The sequence below is a fragment of the Miniopterus schreibersii genome (genome assembly GCF_964146895.1).
Source record: "Miniopterus schreibersii genome assembly, chromosome: 2".
NCBI classification, from domain to species: Eukaryota; Metazoa; Chordata; class Mammalia; order Chiroptera; family Miniopteridae; genus Miniopterus; species Miniopterus schreibersii.
Window position 1 is genome coordinate 136,935,041 of NC_138102.1, and position 14,891 is coordinate 136,949,931.

The 14,891-nt window shown below is 55.5% G+C and overlaps 2 protein-coding genes across 7 annotated transcripts; both read right to left on the reverse strand.

Moving 5' to 3' along the window:
- Positions 1–1,703: 1,703 nt before the first annotated feature.
- ARHGEF25 (Rho guanine nucleotide exchange factor 25) lies at positions 1,704–8,808 on the reverse strand. Of its 4 annotated transcripts, none has more exons than XM_081130002.1 (16): positions 8,603–8,808; positions 8,200–8,314; positions 5,734–5,948; positions 5,503–5,598; positions 5,345–5,421; positions 5,095–5,161; positions 4,802–4,905; positions 4,547–4,616; positions 4,346–4,435; positions 4,161–4,253; positions 3,922–3,972; positions 3,646–3,723; positions 3,258–3,458; positions 2,942–3,122; positions 2,455–2,666; positions 1,704–2,170 (listed from the first exon to the last, which is right to left on the reverse strand). In XM_081130002.1, exons 1-16 carry the CDS (start codon positions 8,699–8,701, stop codon positions 2,060–2,062), a joined length of 1,860 nt encoding a protein of 619 aa, XP_080986128.1. In that variant the 5' UTR covers positions 8,702–8,808; the 3' UTR covers positions 1,704–2,059. The 4 variants fall into 4 exon arrangements, with proteins under 4 accessions (XP_080986128.1, XP_080986130.1, XP_080986131.1 ...); XM_081130003.1 differs by having other exon boundaries at positions 1,978–2,095; positions 8,603–8,766; XM_081130004.1 differs by lacking the exon at positions 3,646–3,723 and having other exon boundaries at positions 1,705–2,170; positions 8,603–8,766.
- A 310-nt stretch (positions 8,809–9,118) lies between these two features.
- On the reverse strand, positions 9,119–14,072 carry DTX3 (deltex E3 ubiquitin ligase 3). 3 transcript variants are annotated; one of them, XM_081130006.1, is made up of 6 exons: positions 14,044–14,072; positions 12,655–12,719; positions 12,397–12,471; positions 11,294–12,023; positions 10,168–10,385; positions 9,119–9,818 (listed from the first exon to the last, which is right to left on the reverse strand). In XM_081130006.1, exons 3-6 carry the CDS (start codon positions 12,423–12,425, stop codon positions 9,743–9,745), a joined length of 1,053 nt encoding a protein of 350 aa, XP_080986132.1. In that variant the 5' UTR covers positions 12,426–12,471; positions 12,655–12,719; positions 14,044–14,072; the 3' UTR covers positions 9,119–9,742. The 3 variants fall into 3 exon arrangements, with proteins under 3 accessions (XP_080986132.1, XP_080986133.1, XP_080986134.1); XM_081130007.1 differs by lacking the exon at positions 14,044–14,072 and having other exon boundaries at positions 11,294–12,042; positions 12,655–12,672; XM_081130008.1 differs by lacking the exon at positions 14,044–14,072 and having other exon boundaries at positions 11,462–12,023; positions 12,655–12,659.
- Between the last annotated feature and the right edge of the window lie 819 nt (positions 14,073–14,891).

The window sequence follows — 14,891 nt, forward strand, 5'->3', positions numbered from 1 at the left end:
GGGAGGGGGCGTCTCTGTGTTAGGCGTTTCCTCAGGCGTCCTTGGCCAGATAGCGCGCCCTGGAGTCTGCTACGGAGGTGGCTGTGGAAAGCTTTAGGGACCAAAGAGATAGACCAACAGGCAAGCGCACCCTCAACTCCCCACCCCCACTATTTACCACTCCTAAGTCTTTTCGCTCTCCACCTCTTCACTGAGTTCTCTTAGAATCTACACTTTGGGCCAAGACAGAAGCTGACTCCTCTAGGTTCATTTCTAGAGCCACTGCATTCCCCGCCTGAGCTAGGAAGTTTAGCAGGTTCAGACCCCAGTCCCTCCTTTCCCCAGACCCAAATTCTCTTGGGACACAGGTTGCCCCTAAGAAAGTGTAAGGATGTCTGGCTGACTTTTTCAGTTTCACAAACAACTGAGATGGGAAGCAGCTATATGTATTAGACAGGATGACAGAGAACCACTACCCCACATCTCTGCAGGGAGAGCCTGGGCCTAAATCCCCAGTTCAGAGCCTCAGGGGAAATACTGAACTGATAGGAAAATTTTATTTTAGTTCTTAGAAGCCAAAAAAACCGGAAACACCATATATTACATTCAAGTACAAGTCACAAAGTAGGCACTCAAAAGCACGTTTGCGGTTATATTAAATACAAAAAGGTCTCCCACCCACCCACCTCATGTACACCTAAAGAGAGAACAAAGGTTCTGAGCTCCAGAATCCTGCTATTTACCTCATCCCCTCCTCCACTTACAAGAATCCTCAGCACCCCTCCCCATCACCCTCTGGTCCCCAGTCCCTGACCCCAAAGTCCTAGGGGTGGGGTACAGTGAGGGTGGGTCTCCCTTCTTCAATTCCTTCTATTGTTCCCCAGAAGTCTTATCTGGGCTGTACGTCCTGTCTCCCCCTTAAGAGGTCCCTCCCCCCATTGTTGGTCAGAGGGACCTCAGGCCCAAAGGGAGGCTCCAGCTCCTCCTCACCACCCCTCACCCCAGCAGTCTATTGTCTGCTGAGGAAGCCCAAGTACACGTGACCAGGCCCAGGGGACAAATGGACAGTGGACAAACCGATGACCAAGGATCCAGGACAGGGAATCTGGACATGGATCTCTGCACGTTCGGTCTTCTCTGTCCCAGGGGCTGTCCCAGAAGTTGGGAGGGGTAAAGACCCCTTTGGCCTCTACACTCTTGGGTCTATGGCTTGAAGAGAAACCCATTCCTGCTCAGTATGGATATGCCTTATGACTTTCCAGACAGCAAAAATAAGAAGACCCAGAGCCAGAAGGGGCCATAGTCTCCAGCATCCTCTCCACCTTCCCATTCTCCCTCAGCTGAACATGGAAGCCTCAGAAGGAAAGGTACGTTGGGCATTTGGTACTTTAGAATCTGTGTTTTGGGGGAATGGTGGAAAGTCAGACTCCACTGGGTTTTCTAGTGGGTTCTAGAACAGAGGCCAGATGGGAGGGGAGGAAGGGCTGGGAGGGAGGGAAGGAAGGCGGAGGATTCATCAAGGATCTAGGGTTTTCCAGTGGCCCCAAGCCCCAGGTCTGGACTGAGAGAGAGCAACGTCTTTTATCTTACAGCCTGTGCCTTTCTCCTTTCATCAGACCTCTGCTCAAGCTGATCTGAGAGGCCAGCTGGTCTCTTCCATACCATCTCACCCCACTTACCCCTACTGCAGCCTCCCCTTCCCTCTGCCAAGACAGTAGCCTCAGTGATATAACAAAACCTTTATTCTCAGAAAACAGAAAAACAGAACAAAATCAAAAACAAAACCAGTAATTTCTATTTGGCCCTTGCCCTAGCCCTCCCACCCACCCATATATCCTTCTTTAGTGGGGGACCTGTGATACATGCATAGGGGTGGAAGCTGAAGGAACCTATGTTCCTGGGACAGGAAGAAGTCCTTTTGAGTTTAGGTACCCTCCTCCAAGTTGACACCACTCCCAGCTTTGCCCACCTCCAGATACACCAAGAGGGAGGAATTCTGGGGCAGTGCCAGAAGGATTGCCCTGAAGTTCCTTGGGGAAGAGAGTAGCTGAGTCAGCACCACCCCCATGGTCTTCACCAGTTACAGCTCATCTTCATCCAACTTGGCAAGTCTGGCCTGGCAGGGAGGAGTGTTTGGAATTGGTGGAAGTGAAGGAGAGTCACGAGGAATCTGGGGGATGTCACTGAGGGCCTGAAGAAAGACTCAAGTTGGAAGATCAGAAAAGTCCAGAGATCGACCCTCACTCCTCTCTTTTCAGTGTAAGCCCCTAGGGAAGCCACCTTCTGCCAGACATCTTAGCTTACCTGAGACCATCAGTTAAAGGGGAGGAGGGTAAGAGATGGGAAGTAGGAAGGGGTAGACAGAAGGAAGGTAGTAGAAGAGGAATGGTATAGGGGAAAGAGATTTGGGGATCCTGGAACAAGAGAGGCCCTCCCCATTCTACCCCTATGACCAGGGAACACCATTCTTCATACCTGTGTGTCCAGGGGCAGAGGGCCTCTGGCCACCTCCCCTCTGGGTAACAGCAGCAGGGAGGGGAGAGAGCCGTTGATGGGTGTGTGTGTGCTGACCTGGGCCTGGTCTCCAGGCCGCATTTTCCCAGGGCTTCCCACCCCAGGCCCTCCTGGCCTCCCCAGGCTGTTGGTCTGGCTCTCCCGTCTCTGGTACTCAATGGGTGATTGCAATGCTGGGGCAAAGAGAACAGAAGGAGGGTTACAGCAGAGACAGGTCCTTTCCCTCAGGGCTCTGCTCAGGCTATCCTCCCATTTTGCCCTCCCTCCAAAGGACTGTCATCCATGTCAATTGACCTTTAGAGGATTCTGAGTTACCAATTCTTGAGCTAGTAGTAGAAAACTGGGAATCAGGGACAAGGAGAAGCCAGGGTCAGAGGTCAGGGATGGGAGATTGGGCAGTGAGGGATTCAGGAGGGAGAATGTGGAGGAGAGAGGGTGAGAGCTTCACCATTGAGAAAGTCCCGCTGGCTTTCCAGGATCTGAGCCACTTGCTTGATCCAGGCCTGACTAACTGCACGGTCTGAAGTCTGCAGGACATAGCGCTGGATCCCACCCTCTGGCCCTCTGGAGGTCAGAGCAAAGCGGCAAGGGTCATCTTGGAGGTTCCCCTCCAGTCCAAGGCAGCTCACCTGGATTGGCAAATAGGAGATAGCGCCCCCGAGTTCTTCAGGCCCTCTCTGGTTCCTGCCCCCTCCAACAAATCCAAGAGCCATACATCCTCTCAGAGGCCTCACCCCATCCCAGTCAAACCCCTCCCTCCCCACCTTGATGCTGCTCTTGTACACATATGCAGGTTGTGTTCCACCTCGCACTCCTCCTCCCAAGGCCTCGCTGAAGATGACGATTTGCTCAAAGAGGAAGACACGCCGCTCGCGACCCCGGGAAGAGAGAAGTCCCCCAGCCTCAGGCTCTGTGACCCAGAATGTGTCCTGGCCCAAGAGCTTCCCCTGAGCAGTCAGTTTGCCCTAGAACCAAAGGAAAGTGGTCTCCCAGAAAAAAAAAGAGAAAAGAGGCAACTCTCTGCTCCTCCCTTTTTCCCCTGACACTCCCAGCACCAGGAGATGACAATTCCCCATAATTCAGTATCCTCCTGAATACTCAGACTGGGGCAGAAGAGCACTGGGCCTCAGGTTTCCTGCTCCATCCCCATACCTCAAACCCCCGCAGTCTCCCCAAGGTCATCATGTCGTTGCAACGCTTGGGCACAAAGCACATGACTTCCACAGCTCGCTGGGACGCAGGTGAAGAGAGAAACATTGTGATTATTGGGAAGGAGCCATGTTTTGACTTCAGAGCAGGTTTTGACCCCCAACCAGCCTCCTCCTAAAAACCAGACAGCTCTACACCACCCAAGGAGCTGGGGGAATCCAGGAGACTAAGAAAATAAAGGTGTGTGTGATGTGTCCTGGAAGATCTAGAAGTCCTCACCTCCAGCTCTTCAGTATCCATCCCAGCTCTACTATAATACTTGAGAAAATCCTAAGACACAGAAGAGAAATATTCAGGGAAATCATGAGGATATTCTCAGAAGCTCTCACAACCTCCCTGCAGGACACAGGTGAAGACCTCTAGGAAGTCTGGGGAAGCCTTAGGAACCCTGAGGAGATGAATGAAGAAAAGGCTGTCCCAACCTGCTAGTGCCCAGGGAACAGGTAGGTGGTTCTGACCTTGAGCAGCAGCTGGTATTTCATGATCCTCTGCACTGGTTTGATGAGAAGATCATTGAGCTGCAGTCGGTGCCCCAGCTGCTGCCGGAGCTCCTGGAGACAGGGACACGCAGTGGTTATGCAGCCTGGAAAGCCTGCTCATGATGATTCTGTCCCTCTTTCCCCAAGGCACTTCAGCCACTGACCTCAAAGTAGCTGTCCCCAAATTCTGATACCACATGTTCGGATTTGGGCTTATTCTGACAGTATACCACATACATATGCAGCCGGCGCTCCTAATAGGTGTAAAGTTTAAGAAAGAGCAGGGTGGGTGAAAAGGGAGAGCACATCTGTAGTGTCCCATCCACTTCCAAGCCCCTCCCCCATCCCATTTTCTCAAGCCTCACGTGTTTGATGAATAGCTGAGCCAGCCAATCAGGATCCTTCAAACATCGCTGTAGCTCCCCCAGGAAATAGCTAGAGGGAATGTCAGGGAAAAGGTAGGTCAAATATCCCCACCTCTGCAACCTAGGGCTGTCTGCCCTAGTGGTGCTCCCCCTGAAAGCTCTCCAACATTCCTCAGGCAACAATAGCTTCTGGGCCCTGGATGAGACAACCAGGCATATGCCCCTCCCCCTTGCTTTCAGGGCTCCACCACTCACTCTCGATGCCACTCATAGATTTGCTGGATGTTCCCAAACACAATCCTGTCACGGCCTCGAAGATTCTCCGGGACCCCCTGAGCAGCCATGGTGGCCATGTAACCCTGTGGGAAGTTTGGGGTGGGAGCATGGCTGTGTGGGGCCAGCCCTGGTGGGAACACCCCATCCCCAATAAGCCCAGGATGTAGGGGGACTGGGGGGGTCGGACAGAGGAGTATCAAGGCATCTTTTAAAATTAGCCCTGGGCAGAGGGAAAGGGCTGGGACAGGGCTGGGAAGAAAAAATGGAGTTACCTCCACAATCTGCCCCAAGTCCTCCACATACATTTTCTCTGTCTCTACCAGTTCACTGAGGACATACCTGGGAAGAAAGCAGGAGTACACATCCTTGGTTTAGCCACTTTCTACCTCCTGGACTAGAAGCCCCTTCATTTCCAAAGCCAACTTCAGAGGAAATTCCAATTCTCAAATCTAAAATGTGAGGGACAGTCCTCTGGAAGTTGTACAGTGGCAGGGAGGGGAGGGAGAGTATGTGGACACTTACATACTCCTTTCCAGAGCCTTCTTTTTCTGTTCCTCCTCACTCTCAGGGGCTTGGGACAAACTCTCCTCCTCAGGTGGCTGAAAGAAAAGAATCTCCTAGAATAAGCAAATGGATGACTCTTGGGTGCAAGGAGCCACCCCAGGCCCATTTCATCATACCTTTGTCTTATCTCCAGGGCCCTCCAACAGTGTGGTCAGCAGGGTCAATTCTGGCAGCTCCTCTCCTGTGGCTAGAGCTGGTTCCAGCATCCAGTTCTAGGGCCCAAGGTCAAGTGCCAGAGGTTAAGGACAGTAGCTGTGTCTCCCTGTTGACCAGTAGCCCCCAACCTGTCTTTTCTCCCAGTGTGCTACATGGATGTCCTACATGCTTCTGCGGTGCTCTCTGCTCACCTCATATGGTCCAGCCTGGCCACCATCTGCTTCAGCTTCCACACTAAGACAATGTTTGGAGTGATCCAACCATCTTCTCAGGCCACTGACGGGCCCTAGGGGGCCCGGGGAACAGGGTCCAGAGCTGAGGCCAGAGTTGGTGCCAGAGGGGGCAGCCAGACCTGAGGCAGCTGAAGCTGAGATACTCCCCTCACTGCCAGCAATGGAATAGGATTCTAATGGGGTGGGGAGGAAGAAAGGGGGTGATAGATATTGGTCCAACTCCAGACTCAGGATCCCTGGGAAGCTCTCAGAGTCTCCTCTCTAGGATGCTCAGCTCCTCTTCCCCAGGGCTCACTCCATTGCCATCCTCATTTGAGTTGGCTGGGACAGAAAATTTCACCAGGGCACTCTTGAGAGGAAGGACAGTAAACGCCTGGCTCCCCAGGCCTGGAACCCCTAGTAATACGTGGAGGTTCCCCTATATACTCAGCATGGCACAGATATGGGGGTGGGGGCAGCCATCTGGGCAGCCACTGGAAGCTGAGGGTGGCCATCTGCTCTCCTACAGCCCTCCCACTTCCAACTGGTACAGACCATTCTCTAAGAAGGGGGGTATAAAGAACTAAGAGTGCATCTGCCACCCTCAGAACCCTCCTACACCAATTTCAGTAATCACTATAATAAAAAGAAAAGACTTGTGTAGACCACCTCCCCAACATGCAAGAACCCAATAGAGGGGGCAAGTTAGGTTATCTTTGGCCTGGGCTCAGGGACAGAGGAGCTGCAATTTTTGAGCAAGTCCCTGAGAGATCCCCATGCCTCATTTCTCCATCCCCCTGTCCCTCTTCAGAGCTGAAGTAGATTCTCAGCAAAATGATGTGAGGGAAGATGTGGTTCTAGGCCTACCCGGATTGTGGAGGGGTTTTTGTCATACCCAACTTACTACAAGAAAGCCCTGTCCCTTCCCCAATTTCCTTAACTAGTTATAAATTTGGAGGCAGAAGGGATCTTAGGGATAAGCTATTAAGTATTTCCTGGAAAATACAGGTATAGTCTCCAGCTTCTAAATCCCTAGGGCCAGGGCAAACAGCAGTCCTGAACCCTCAGCCCGCCCCCAGTCAACACTGAGCCCTGGAGACCTCACACTCACCACGTCCCCCCCGGGCGATGCAGCAGCCGCATTTTGCCAGCACTTTTCGGATCACATGGGGACAGGCACAGCGACCCCCCTTGTGCCCCCCCCGCATGGCGCCCGGGCCCCCCCGTCCCCCCCACCCGGGCGGGCCATGCAGGGGGAATCAGGGGGGGCGGGGAGGGGCGGGAACGGCGCAGGGCGCACACCCCCCCTCCCTCCTACCCCCGCTCCAGGCTGGGGGAGGGGGGGAGGGAGGGGACGGGGAGGGGGCGTCCAGGGGTAGGCGGAAGTCTAGTCTGGAGGAGGGCTGGGGGTCCGCCGTGAGGGCCGCGCGGGGCCTGGCGGCGGAGCTGGGCGGGGAGGGTTTCCGGAACCCTGTCGGTGCGGGGCCCAGGATCCAGATGTCCAGCGGGGAGGGGAGGGGAGGGGTGCTGGGGAGGCTGGGCCGGGGTGCGGCAGCCGCTACAGCTCAGTCTCCGGCCGCTCAGGCTGGGGTGGTTCTAGGCCCGGGCAGGGGAGAAGGGGTGCCGACTCCCCGAGTCACTGGCGCTGCGCGGGTCCGGGCCGAGCGGCGAGCCGAATAACAGGCCCCGCCGCGGTGCGGCCGCGAGGAGGGGCCTCCGCAGCCCAGCTCCGCCCTCTCCCGCCCGTTCCCCCTTTAGCCAGGGCCCGGTTCCCGCCCCAGTCCCCCCTCCCCCAGGCACCACCACGTTCCCGCTCCACGTCCCCAGCGCCTCTGCCCCTCCTCCGCATCCCGGGCTCCCCAGCCCCGGATTTCCCCTCCTCCTGCATCTCGGACTCTGCCCGCAGAGCGCTGGCGCGGGGGTTAAGCCCGGCGGCGGGGTCTGCGCGGGTCGCCCCTCCGCCTCTGCGGAGGAGAAGGCCCGCTGGACGCGGCCCTGGCCTGTGCGAAGATGTCCTGGAGTTGGAACGGTCCCTAGCCGCGCAGGGGTAGACAAGGCCCCCCAATCGGGGTGCGCGAATAGGGAGCTCTTTTTGGGGAACATAAACCAGGTGCCGCCCTCTCTCCGGACCCTTCTTTCCTCCTGGCCCTGGGACTCCAGCCGAAGCTAATCACCAATTAAGGCGAAGTCCTGGAGCCTGGGCTGGCGTGGGGCCAGGGGTGGGGCGCGGGGACACTCCGCCTGCGGGGGCTCGGGACCGGCTGAGTGGGGGACACACAGCGGACTAGAGGGCGAGAAGAAGCGTGGAGGTCTCAGCGATTAAATAGGTCTCATGCAAATTAGATGCGAACCTTTATGCTAATAAGAGCAGCATTTTTTTTTTTTTTAATTCGCCACTTTGCGCAGGATGGCAAACTGTGCCCCACCCCACCGCCAGCTTCTTACCGGGCAGTGGAGCCCAAGCGGGGACCTCACGGTCGTGCTCCCCTCTTTGCCCCCCCTCCGTACAGGCAGACTCTGGCTCGGTCCCCTCCGGCCCTAGGGGGCTTCTCTTCGGGGGCTGCCGGGATAGAACGATCGTAAGGAACCCGCCCTTCAAGCCCAGCCTTAACCTTCCCCTACCCCTTCTCCCCGCTGTCAAAATCCACAGTGTTATAAAAGGGTCGCCAAGGCTGGGGTGGAGGGGACGGTTCACCCAGAATATGGCTATGGCCCTCTTAATGGACCTCCTGGGAGTCCTGTGGGTATCCCGCAAGATTTCTTTTTGCTGGTAAAGTGAGTTGTGGGGTGCAGCCCACCTGAAGACCCCTAAAGACCGCCACACCCCACCATATTCGCCCTTTCTTACCCCCTCCTGCCCGGGTAGGGCGCATGCGCGCAGCATGCCCCCCATGACCCCCAGTATCCGGTCAGTGCGGCCAGGGGCGGGGCGGTCCGGGGGCTTCATGCTGGACCCCTACTCAGCTCCAAGTTTCAGGGCCGAGGGGCACGGAAGCTGGGGGGCTCTGAGGCCTGCGTGCGTCCGGGGAGTTGCTGCTGACGAATCCGCCCCCCGCCCGGCTCCGCCCCCACACCCACCCCAGCCAAACTTTTCAAAAGGGGTAGGGTTGTTCCTTCCTACGACTATACCTCATCAACAAACCCCTCTTAATCCCGATTCCAACGTCAAAGCGTGACCCGGGGCTTCACAGTGTTACTGTGGATCGCGCGAAGTCCACGCCGTTTCCCCGGGCCCTGTGCAGGCAGAGAGACCCGGGAGGCCGACAGGGATTTCTGATCACCACCCCCTTCTTCTCAGCAGGTCCCGCTCCCCACCCCACCCCACCCCCACCGGTCCACAGAACAGAACGGGTGTGGCAGAGAGTTGCATATTTTACTTTATTTTTATTAAATTAAAAGCTACAGTTTGGCGGCGGTTCCAGAACAGGGTAAGGAGGCTCCTTATAGGGGGCAGAGAAGAGCGGGAGACAGACTGACAGAAACAGAGACACAGGAAAGGGCGAAGTTAAGGTAGATGGGGAATTGGTTCTGAAGAACATACAGGGCCAGCTCCATGGGGGCTCACACCAGCTAGATTCCCCCTCCCCTGCACTGAAGTGGAGCAGTGGAGCAGTAGGGGGTGGGAGTGGGGGGTTCAAGACCCCCTCCCCTCCCCACCCAGGTTCTTTCTCAGCTTAGTCACTGGAGCACAGCACATACCAGAAAAAGCCAAGGGCAATGGAGGGGGCAGGAAGACTGGGAGTATGTACACCAGAGGAGGGGAGCAGAGCCTGAGAAACAGCCTCTGCCAGAAGGGAGCGGCTACCCCTGCACTGAAGCACTTGGCTGTGGGGGACAGAGGACTGCCCCCTCCCTCTCTGAACTCCTTCCCCAGTCAGACAGATCCCCTACTGTGTGGTATGGGGGGGGGCAGGGGGAGAGAGAACAGAGGCTTCTGTTGGGTCCTAGTGGAGGACAACGGCAGGGGCCTTGGCAAAGGGGATGTCCTTCAATCATCTGTGATACCCTTGGCTCTCAGCTCCTCTTGCACCCGGGTCAGGTAGGTGGGGTCTGGGTACCCAAACCTGGAACCAAAGAAAAGTGAGGGTCAGGTTAGCTGCTTGGCCTTACTCATATTACCCCCATGCTCACACTCATTTTGGGTGCCCCACTGTGGCCCCTCTTCTCTCTCCCCTAATGTAATCCAAACCCAAGAGAACTTAGCCCATTTCTGCTTATTTTTGTAGGTTAAGCTGGGCATATCAGGACCAGGTTAAATGTAAGAGAAACTGGGATGGAAGAGATGGTTGAATAGTTTGGGGCTGGTCGTCTCCAATTAGGAGGCTCCCAGAGAGAGAGAATTGATGATGTTCCCTCAGTGGAAACGGACAGAAAGGGAGGAGCCAAGTAAAGGGAAATGAAGAAGTGTCCCACAGCTGGGGTCCCCCTGTGCAGCTGGTCTTGTGGTGGATGTCGTTCCAGGTGATGACATTCGGTCTCCCTGTGGTCATGGACGTGCCAATAGTGAAGGTGAGACGCTGGTCGAACGCCTTTCGGAACAGGGTCAGCACCTTGTTGCCCTCAGGGCAGTCTGGGAGGTAGGCCACCCGTGTGGTGCCAGGATACCGAACTCCAGGGTTTGGGTGTTCAGCCTGGGAGTAGGGGGAAGCAAAGTGGGCAGTGAGTAGCTGGGCATCTTAAGGCCATGATGCCAATGGAGGGTCATCCTGGCCAGCCTTCTGTCTGTGCACACCCAGCTAATGCTGACAGGGCAGCGACAGGCTGACAGCTTTCAGGCAAGGAGACTGTAGTGTCTGGTAAGCAGAAGCCTCTTTCTGGACAAAGTCCTTGTTGTTAAGAGGTTCTTTCTCCTGGTCTCAATCCTTCAAGTTTCAATTCAGCAACAAATAGAGTCTCAGAAGTGATTGAAGGTAGCTCTGGTCCTTACTCTCCAGATAACTCAGCAGAAATGTGAAGACAGGCTAATTTATCTTTCAGCTTTCCCTTCTCTACCTGAAAACACTCTCCCAATGCTTCTTCCACCGTCTAACCTGTTCCATTTTTCTATTACTCTTCTTCGGAGTTTCCTCATCCCTCTGCAAAGCAGAACTGGAAATTACTCTTTGTCAAGCAGGAAGACACCTGTAGACTCTTGCCCACTCCTGTTTTAACCTTCCACTGTTATCAAGGTTCTCCTCTCATAAATCTGGAATGGAGTAACACTCCCAACTCTGTGAGAAAGGTTAGATCCCTTCCTGCTGTGTCTGCCTGCACCTGAGCCACCATCTCTACAGAGCTGGGAATAGTATTTAATTCCTTTCTCTGATACCTGATTTTCATGTGTGCTTTGGGGTTGTGGGAATGGAAAAGCTAGGCCTTAAGGGTACCTCCTAGCTCCAGGGCATTGAGTGGGAAGGCATACAGCAAAAGGCATGCAGTGGAAACAGCAAAACAGTATCACATCTAAAAAACACACTCCCCCTCCCCCAGCTATCCTAGTCAGAGAAGGAGCTGAGGAGGGAGGGAAACAAAGGGTAAGGGCAGGCAGTAGTCTCCTTACCCCCTGGACGCCGGGCGGGAAGACATACTGGATGACGATGGTGCCGTACTTCTCATAACTGGGCAGTAGGAGTGTGGCGTCCTTAGAGACCAGCATCCGCCCATTCTGGGGTTGGTTGCCTACCAGCTGCCCATAGAAGCGGCCACACATGGGACAGGCCTTTTTCACCTGCAGGGCCCGGGTGATGCAGCCTTCACAGAACGAGTGCCGACACTTCTCCAACGTCTTGGCGTTCTGGATCTCCCCCAGACAGATGGGGCAGGTACTCTCCTGCTCTTCTGCCTCCTCTCGAAGGCGGGGAGGAAGTGGAGGGGGTAGGGGAGGCGGAGGGGGAGGAAGACCCCGTGCCCCTGGGGGCAGAAGTGGGGCTGCTCGGAGAGGGGGTGGGCCTGGGCGGTGCAGCTCAGGGTGTTCCCCTCCACCCCCCAAAGCCAGGCAGCCCATAAGCTCCCCCTGCCTCTGAGCTTTCTTCAGCTCTTTCTCTGCCTCTTTTAGCAGCCCCTTAAGAGCCTTCCGGGCCAGGTAGAGCCCATTGGGAGGAGCTGGGGGAGGGCCCTGTGGGGAAAGCTGGAGAACATAGATGTCAGAAGTCTCGCCATCTATGAGGATGGACACACGATGCTCCTCCCGAAGCCGGGCCAGCCGGGCTGGGGTCTCCTTGCTCAAGAAGTCCCACACAGGCTTGGAGACAGTCACTTTGGTCTTGCAGGTGCCTCCACAGGCTGCCATTCTGGACAGGACGAACGACACTGCCCCCAGGGTGAAAGGGACTCAGGGTGGGGGGTCCCCATTTGACAAACATCAGTGCCTCCTACTTCAGGTTCCTTTCCAACTTTGTATAATCTCTGCTCTCTCAAAGTCCAAGGCCCAACTAACTCCTCCCTCCAGTTCATTTTTTATCTCCTCTTCTCTTGCAAACTGCAGCGCCCACTGAAGAGCAAGAAAGTTTCTATAACATTATTATTCTCATCTAAACCAAGCATCAGTCTTGGTTCCCCTTCCACTCCTCCCAAAATCACAGAAACAATCTGCCCCTCCCCCCTCTGAGTGAAAACTGGCTTCTGTAAAAGGGAGGGAGAGTTTTGACCCTCCTTTTTGCTCACTTTGATCCTGAAGAGCTTAGAAATGGCATGCAGGCTCTCTCTCTGTCCCTGCTTCCTACTTGTAGGTAGTGTGACCTGGTGGGTGGACAGGAAAAGGAGGGAAAGTGAGTACCCCCTTGCCCCATTCCCACATGCCCCAACCCAGCAACCCACATAACAGAGATAGGAACCTGGATGTAAATTACTGGAAATGGGATCTTGGAACATAGAATGGAGGAAACCAATTTAAAGGTTGAGGTTCCCTTGGGAGGCTGATACCTTGAACGCCCATGAACAATGATAGCGGCAGAAATCCCTCTATTTCCACACTCAGCTGACCAGGTCTGGGGGGGAGGGGGGAGGGTAAAAGGTTATGATGACAAATGTTACCATCTTCCCCAGTCAGCCCAAAAACAAAAGAAAAACTCCTCTTCCATTTCCTCTCCTCTCCTGCAGAATTCCATCCCCAGCCTCTCCCCAAGTTGCTAAAGAAGAAATTTCAACATGCTAACTTTTCTTTTTTCTTCCCCAGCTCTGAGGCTGTCAAGAAAGCCTAGGGGACAGATAAGTCAGGAAGGGAAAAGCCTACACAGATGGAGGTCTTCCTTGCCATCTCCCTCAGATCACATGGACAAGAATATTTCCTATGTTCCCCAACTCTTCACCCTGCTCCACATTCCCAAATAATTCAGCCCCTATTGCTGGGGAGCCTTCCTTGAAAGCCAACCCAGTTTCTATTACTGAAGTCTGTTTGGAATGCAAACTAAGTGGCAGCAGCCCCTGCAATAAACAAAGTTCTCACAGTCACCTTTTACACCCAGCACACCAAGTGCAAGCCTGTCAGCGAGTAGTCTGTATTTAGGGAGGGGTGGGGCTCACGCAGGGGCTCCACTGGAGAAGTTTGATGTTTCCCCCCGAGTCTTGCCATGCTCAGCTACAGAGCTGTCCCTACAACACCTCCAAATGCAGCTCAGATAGAAAGAGGGGCCACTAGTGTGACCTCAGTTCTTTGATCCCAAGGGGAGCAGCTCTCCATTTGTGCCTCCATCATAGTCCCTTCAAGGCCAGAAGCATCTGGAGATTCAGAAAGTGAAACTGGAGCCCTAGAGCCTCAGCTCATACTGTCTTTCCAGGTGGAACCCCCCCCCCCCATCAGAGGGAACCCAGGACCTAGGTGTTCTTAGCTCCAGGTCCTGCTGGCACAGAAAAGGGAGGCGGGGCCACGGTTTATGCTGGGTCTCTGACTCCTCTGGGGCAACCCAGGCCGGCCTCGGGCCATCCCTCCCTCCTGGCAGGGCCTGGGGGCAGGGACAGCCGGGAAGGACAAGGGTCCCTGGGGCATCCACCGAGGCTGCTCCCCCTCCCCCCACAACCTCCTGCAAGACACGACCCGGAACCAACTCCCCATGTCCCCTCTTGCGGAGCCCCCGGAGCCCCACCACTGGGTGTGGGTGCTTGTCGGCCCGATCACGGTCCCCAGAACCCCCAAATGGAGGCCAAGGCTGGAGGATGACAGAAAGCGGATTCTCGGGGTGTGAGGGGGCCCCGGAGCGGTGCGCTGGGGAAGGAGGCGGAGGAGGGGGCGCAGAGGAAGCGGGAGAGCGCGTGGGGGGTGCGAGCGGGGTCCGGGGGACGCGAGGTGGGTGTGGGGGCGCAGGGCTCACCTACCTCTGGTCGGCGCCGCCATTGCCGGTCACATGACTGAGGCTGTTGCTGGGATGACGGCCTGGGCCTTAGCAACAAGGGGGGGGAGACCCCGAGAAGGTGGAGGGTGCGTGTAAAGGGGGTGCAAACTGAGGGAAAGGGAGAGAGGGCTGCACCCCCTCCCAGGTGACAACCACCGTTTCCTTTAACCCCGTCTGTCCTCGAGCCCCTGCTCTGCGCCCCCAGAACAAAAATGGAGGCTCGTCCCAGCCTTGGGAGGGAGTGGCGTCGTGGACCCGAGGGTAGGAGGTTAAATCCCTTAGAGACGCCCCCCTGCCGCTGCCGCCCGAGCCCGCGCCCTTTCCCCTCCCCCACCGCGGCGGTAGCTCCGGGTCCTGGTGGTGGATGGGTGGGCGCCGCGTGGGTCTGGGTGGGTGGCAGGACTGGGCCAATTGTGATCCTTATGCGAGAGGGGCCTTTGAGGGAGAGTATGCGATAGGAAGAAGGGTCGTAGTGAAAAGCACTGGATCTAAAACAATAAACCCCAGGACTAAACCATTTCTATCTCCTCCCTCATCTCTTGCTTTTTTCTAGATTACCTTCTGTGACCCCCCCCCCCCCAACATAACCGGCTTCCAGATGGGTATTGGTGATTGTTTTCTTTCCACAGAGATACTGAGGCTGGTGCAGAATGGGAAGCGAATACTTTTTGTAAAACTCATTGGGGTGGGGGTGGTGTCAAGTCTATGGTTCAAATAGTTAAAAACTCTCAAAGTAAAAAAAAAAAGAAAAAAAAAAGCTCTGCTGTTTGCTTCCCACATCAGAGCAATCTCCGCCCTCAGTCCAACTCACTTCCCTGGGGCCACATCAAG

What these genes read in the sequence shown, in the direction of transcription:
- ARHGEF25 (XM_081130002.1), bottom strand. Translation starts at nt 8,701, where the DNA reads ATGAAGCCCCCGGACCGCCCCGCCCCTGGCCGCACTGACCGGATACTG. An exon ending in ACTTGGGGCAGATTGTGGAG is followed by an intron (nt 4,906 to 5,094) that starts GTAACTCCATTT and finishes AACTTCCCACAG; the next exon opens with GGTTACATGGCCACCATGGC. An exon ending in ATCTATGAGTGGCATCGAGA is followed by an intron (nt 4,617 to 4,801) that starts GTGAGTGGTGGA and finishes CATTCCCTCTAG; the next exon opens with CTATTTCCTGGGGGAGCTAC.
- DTX3 (XM_081130006.1), bottom strand. Translation starts at nt 12,425, where the DNA reads ATGCCATTTCTAAGCTCTTCAGGATCAAA. An exon ending in CTAAGCTCTTCAGGATCAAA is followed by an intron (nt 12,024 to 12,396) that starts GTGAGCAAAAAG and finishes CGTCCTGTCCAG; the next exon opens with AATGGCAGCCTGTGGAGGCA. An exon ending in TGCACAGGGGGACCCCAGCT is followed by an intron (nt 9,819 to 10,167) that starts GTGGGACACTTC and finishes CTTTGGTTCCAG; the next exon opens with GTTTGGGTACCCAGACCCCA.